Source organism: Hypanus sabinus, chromosome 1 (assembly GCF_030144855.1).
Source record: "Hypanus sabinus isolate sHypSab1 chromosome 1, sHypSab1.hap1, whole genome shotgun sequence".
In the NCBI taxonomy this organism is placed as follows: domain Eukaryota; kingdom Metazoa; phylum Chordata; class Chondrichthyes; order Myliobatiformes; family Dasyatidae; genus Hypanus; species Hypanus sabinus.
The window spans coordinates 22,615,670-22,621,754 of NC_082706.1; the positions used below are offsets into that span (position 1 = coordinate 22,615,670).

The 6,085-nt window shown below is 47.4% G+C and overlaps 1 protein-coding gene across 1 annotated transcript; it reads left to right on the forward strand.

Annotated features, from left to right (window-relative positions):
* Nucleotides 1-2,766: 2,766 nt before the first annotated feature.
* On the forward strand, nt 2,767-5,508 carry LOC132391754 (beta-microseminoprotein-like). Its single transcript, XM_059965371.1, has 4 exons — nt 2,767-2,984; nt 3,157-3,244; nt 4,460-4,589; nt 5,270-5,508. The coding sequence occupies exons 1-4, from the start codon at nt 2,982-2,984 to the stop codon at nt 5,397-5,399; spliced, it is 351 nt and encodes a 116-aa protein (XP_059821354.1). The 5' UTR covers nt 2,767-2,981; the 3' UTR covers nt 5,400-5,508.
* Nucleotides 5,509-6,085: the final 577 nt, after the last annotated feature.

Genomic DNA, 6,085 nt, shown 5'->3' on the forward strand with positions numbered 1-6,085 from the left:
TGCAGTTCCCAGCCGAGCCTGAGGCGAGTCCACCTTCTACCCCAGGGAATGCACCCCTAGGAAATTGTTATTCGGCCCTGAGAACATCACTTTATCACCCAGTGCTGCGAATAGAAAGGAGAAACGAAAGACGGCAGATACTGCAATCCAGAACAAGACCTGTCTTATTGGTGCACTCAGCAGGTCGAGCAGCATCTCTGCAGGCAAACGGGTAACAGCCCACAGTTCTATGAGCATGAACCGGAGCTCATGTGAAATATATGGAACACAACGTCTGCTGACAATCACTCGGCTATGTGCAGCTGCAATTTGTGAGAGGAAAGAGGAAGCGTGGAGACGAAGGATAGCAGGTGATAGGCAAAGACAATAAGGGAGGTAGGATGGCAGTGAGGACCATGTGAGAGTGGAGAGTAGGAACGTTGAACGAAGGTGAAATAAACGAACCTCGGCAATTGTGGGATAATCATCTGCTCGATTTGGGAGACATGATTCCCCGTAATTATGAAGACAGCTAACCTGCTCTTGGTTGGCCGCAAATCCATTACACAGGAGACTGGGCAGAGTGCCCCGTGAGTTCCCGAAAACTCGTGATTCCAATGACACCGACCTGGACGAGCTCGGCGTATACAATTGGTTGCAACCACCACTGCCCTCAGCACAGCTGGCAACTGAAACACTATCGGTTTAATTATTTCCTACGGCATAACTGCCGGGAAATATTCCCTGCACCCTAAAGGTATTTGACCTTGGCAAACAGTTCCCATTAATTTATCTGCAGTGGGAACTGAGGAATTCGGCTTTGGAACAGATTTTTTTTCTATCCTGGGACATTTCTGGAGCCAGTTTAGCACAATGTTCAGACATCAGAGTGACATCAAGAGTCATCCGTCTTCTAAATTGCGACGTGTCACACCCCATTTGTCTTCAGCGGTCTCTGCCACCTGCTGACGAAATCAGTCATTGGCTGTCCGGAAGAAGGGTTCCTTCCCAAAATGTCAACTGTTCATTCCTTTCCACAGATGCTACCTGGCTGGCTGAGTTCTTCCACCACTTTGTGTGCGTCACCTACTACCAAACCCTCCACACAAATGGAATGAACAGTCGTGGTAAAAGAATCAAATCAGACGTAGATACATTGTTGGAAGAATGTCATTTTCAGGATTCATAATTCACAATACATAATTGGTTGCAAGTGGCTTCTCATTTTGATAAAATGGTAAAGGGCCTTTTTGCAACATTGGCCTTCATAAGTTAGAGTACGGAGACAGGAACTGAGAAGATATATTAAAGTTGTATAAGTCGCTAGGGATGCGAAATATAGATTATTCCGTGCAGCTCATGAACCCTGGGGCTTGCCGTAGAGCGTTGAGTTTCTCGGGTTTTTGAACACTTGTACATGCTAATCAATGTCTTAATTAGAGTCTTTAAACCCTTGTCTTTTTGGTTTCCTCTCGTCAAGTTAATTGTCGCTGGGACCCGCATTCCAAGCTTATATAAACCAGTGCCTTGGTGGGTGTATGGTGTCGGTGTGAATGAGTTGTTCGTGGTGTCGCACAGTCGCTCCGCCGAGGCTCTGTCCATGTTTCAATATCTAACTTATGGTTTCCGTCTCTTTCTGGGAATCCTGCCGTTCCTCCGCACTTGGGCCCAGTCCTCCGAGAACGCAGCGTGACAGCTAGGACCTACCTATTGGAAAGATTATAATGACATTGAAGCACACTAAAAATTTCCGGGGATGTTGCCGGGACTTACTTCCATGAGTCGCTGTAAAGGTTGATTAGACTTTATTTCCTGGACCTTAAGTCATGAGGGAATATTTGATCGAACCATGGAAAATTTTGAGGGGTCTGAATAGAGTGAATCAACAGGCCATTGCTGCTGAGCTTCCTTAAAACTTGAACCAGGGGTCACAGATTAGGTGTGAAAGGCGAAATGCTGGAGGAGAACTGCGGGGGATCTTCTTCATTCCGAGGTTGGTGCGAGAGTGGAACGCACGGCCCGACGAAATGGTGGAGGCGGATCCGGTTGCAACACTCAACCAAAGTATGGATGGGTATACGGATGGATGGGAGAGTTATGGAGAGTTATGGTGCGGAAGCCGGTCGATGGGACAGAATAACTGTTCTGGGCGGTTTGGCTGAACCAAAGGGCCGCCTTCTCTGCTGCAGTGTTTCGTAACTCTGTATCTGGAGGATATATTGAGTCGGTAACGCGTCAATTCTTGACCCGACTACGAATGGGGTATATCGAAGTTACAGCTATTCTAGTCATCAGGTTTATTTTTCTTTTAGAGCGCTAGGCGAAAGAAACACGACGCGAGTTCACATCAACCGATTTGAGATTGGGATTACCATTGCTTCCCCTAACTGTACGAATAGCCAATACAATATTCTGTAAAGCCTAAATGTTGAGCTCTGTGCTGAAAGGCCATTCCACTACACCCCCCCCGCAATCCCCGCCCACCCCTGTCCAAAATTCCCACAATCTTTCTATCCAGTCCCTCCACCCCGCTTGCTTTACTAGTAGAAAGCAATCAATAGTAAAACATGGATCGGCTTGTAATTCGTGTGGTCCCACGGGGAAGTATGGTCGAGTTCCAGAACGACCCAATCTATGTGAACAACCTGACTGATGGGAACAGGGTAATATTTCCAAACTACGTAGGAATGTGAAGAACAAAAGAAATTGTTCCACAGCACTGAACAAAGGAATGTGATTCACCATTTGCCAACCGAGACTGAAGCTTGCCTACTCCAACGACAAGAAATACACACGGGATGTCTCGCCGGTGACCCCGATGTTATTCAGCCATGAATCTTTCACTCTGTCATCAGTCCCCTGTTAAGAACCTACACAGGCGATATAAGCCAAAGTTGAACGACCCGCGTGGCAGTGGAACTGCAGAATAAAAGCTGCGCTTGACTCCCGAGAGACAGGTGATAGTCGCTCTGTCACTGTGGAGAACCAGACTTGGGACGATCATGGTATGCATGAAGTAGTTGTGTGCATGCGACTACTTACCTCGTCTTGGGTAAACTGTATGGCAAACTTTGAGTTGCCCCATTTGACTGTTCCGAGGTTAAACAAACCAGGACATAGTGTTAGTAGCTTACCTATATCGTTCTGAGCTCTGTCTGTCTCTTGCCTCCTCTGCAGAAACTCCTACTGTGTATCGCTCTGCTGCTGCTCGCTGCTCAGCTGTCGGAATCCTTTTGCGCTTTGAATCAACGGACACCACTGGATGGTAATTATACTCTTGGCTCAGCGCTAACGCTCGCTGGGGTTGGCTCCCCGCCTGTTCCCCCGTCAGGTTAGCCTGAGGGTGTTGGAGATTGTACCCTTTGACCAGTCCTTAGCTTGTGGTGGGCTACTCTGCCGCCTTTCGGCTGCGACACTACTCGGTGTCCACATGTGCACTCATTATATTTAAGTGCGTCCGCTCCTGCTCCTAACCAATATGTAACCCTGAACTGAGAAGTCAAATCCTGAACCCTGAACTGGTACTGAGACGTCAAATTGACTATTGACGACGATTTGTTTGTATGGGTTCGTTCTGTGCACTTATCGGAAGCCATTCTCCCCCTGCCAGAACGAGGACATTTCCCAAGTTGTTTGCTGACCGGCAATTAAATCAAGTCTGAGATTAGGTTATTTGCCCCGTCACCTTTTGGACGCGCTCTCCCCACCCCAACCACCAACTCCTGGTTAAATTCCCCTGTCCCGGAAACCACAGTACACAGTACATTCCCATCGTGAGTTCAGATTCTTTATTTCTAAGTTGACTGACCACGTTCCTGACATGAGCAAACCTGAGCCAAGTCGGTAACGGACCCCGGGTGTCAGTCAGGTGACGGCGTCGCTTCAATTATGAACACTGTCAACACTTAAAATCGCAATGACTGTATGGGCAAAGTTTCGGCTGTGGGGCGAACGTGTAGTTTTGTTAAGTTGCCATAGGTGGCAGCTGAATTGCCTGGCGTTATCCCACTTTCATCTTCGACAGCAACAAAGGTTCAATGTACAGTGGGCTTTTTCACCAAATTCATCAACTAGCATCTCCCCCACCCCCCACACCCCACACCCGTCAGTTCAATGACCCCTTCCAGCACCTGCAGCTTGGATGAGATCTGGGCTTGAAGCTGGCCCAGGTGGTCACGGTAAAAACATTGGTTATCGGTTTATGCTTAGACCCCCAGCGAGTGGTGGCAAGCCGGGAGTGAACGGCTAACATCCGCTCTCAGTTGGTGCTGGGAGCTGATTGGGGCTGGGTGTTGAGTCCGGCGATGTAGACAAGTAGCGGGTGTGACTGAACGGTTGATCTCACGTCCCGCGTGCAGGTCAGCAACCGGGGTGTGGAAACCGGCCCTCTCCAGAGAGCAAAATGGATCGTTTTATGTTGAATGGACATTGAGTTAACCCCAGAGCCTAAGAATGCTAAACCTATCTTTATCACCTACAGGGTCGAGTTTATCGGAGCAGCCCTGCATTGACCCACTCGACGGGGCGTCGTACCCAGTAGGAGAAACATGGATAGACGCCGGTTGCATGAGATGCACCTGCGGTGTTAATACTATTGAATGCTGTACGACGTAAGTAGTCCTGCGCTGGTCAGCACACATAGACCGACCCCGACAAGTGGTCTAGGTCACGGAGTTCCGGTGGGTGGCTCCCGATGCCTGTGAAGGAACAACCCCCGAGAAGGACTGCTGTAAGAACCTCCGACGCGTTGTGCCCTTCTCTGGCCCATTGCTATCATTCTCCAACTACACACTTAGGTATTGTGAGAGTGGGATGAAGCAATTACACGATAAAATCGCACCTCAGCTGATCCTGTACCGCAACACCTGTCCTTTCCTGATATCTCCTCATCCCGTAAATATGTCTGTAACTTTCGGTTTTCAATGACTGAGCAGCCTTTCCGATCACCTGAATCATGAGTTCCTGACTGAAGATTTCCCATGTGAAACAGACGTAAATACTTACTGGCCGATACTACTGAGAATGATTCCAGGTACAAAGGTCATTTTTATGTGATATGGGGAGGGTTGGATGATCTTTCGACCCAATGTCCATTGCAGGATGTCTTACCGTAACAAGGACGATCCCTTTACACTCATAGATGCTGATGAATCCTCCAACTGATTCCATTAGTTTGTTCGGGATCATAAATTTATGTTTGCACGGCAACATACCCTCCTTCCCTATCTATCCATCCTGTGATTCTGAAGATCTGATATATTGATGATTGGATTGTTGATCTGTTCTCCAGGTACGTCAGACCAGTTGGCTACTCCGAAGATTGTGAGGCAAAGTTCAATTGCCGAGAGTGTCGGTATCGAGTCTACCGGAAGGACAACCCGGCTATTGAATGTGAATTCAGCGGAGCTGTTGGAAAATGAGCTGGAGTGCTCAGTCAGCTCCCTTCCAGTCGAGACGAAATCATCAATTTGATAAAGGATATCATGTCTGCTTCATGATAAATATATTCATCCATTAATTTCCAATCAATATCTTGTCTATCATTTATTAGCAAATGGCTGAGAGAGTGAAGAGTCTGAGAAAGTGTCTGACGGATTTGACAAGTTAAATGTGTGAGAAGCCTTTGATTGGAATGAGTGAAAGTAACGGATCTAAGAATGTGTTCATCAGCAGAGGTGTGAGTGTTAATTACGGGGTGCAGGTATATGCATTTACCAGGGCTTGAATGGTGTTATATGGTTATATGGATGGTGTTCCTTGAGAGATGGTGTTCCTTCCTCGTGTCTCTGTGGTAGACACGAGAAAGGAAGTGAGATGAAATGCACGTAGACAGCGTAGACAGGGAGCCTATTTGGGTGGAATTGAGGAATAGGAAAGGTGTAGTAACACTTATAGGGGTGTATTATAGACCACCTAAAGGGGAGTGAGAGTTGGAGGAGCAAATTTGTAAGGAGATAGCAAATATTTGTAATAAAAACAGGGTTGTGATTGTGGGAGATTTTAATTTTCCACTAATAGACGGGGAAGCGCATTCTGTAAAAAGGCCGGATGGTTTGGAGTTTGTAAAATGTGTGCAGGATAGTGTTTTGCAGCAATACATAGAGGT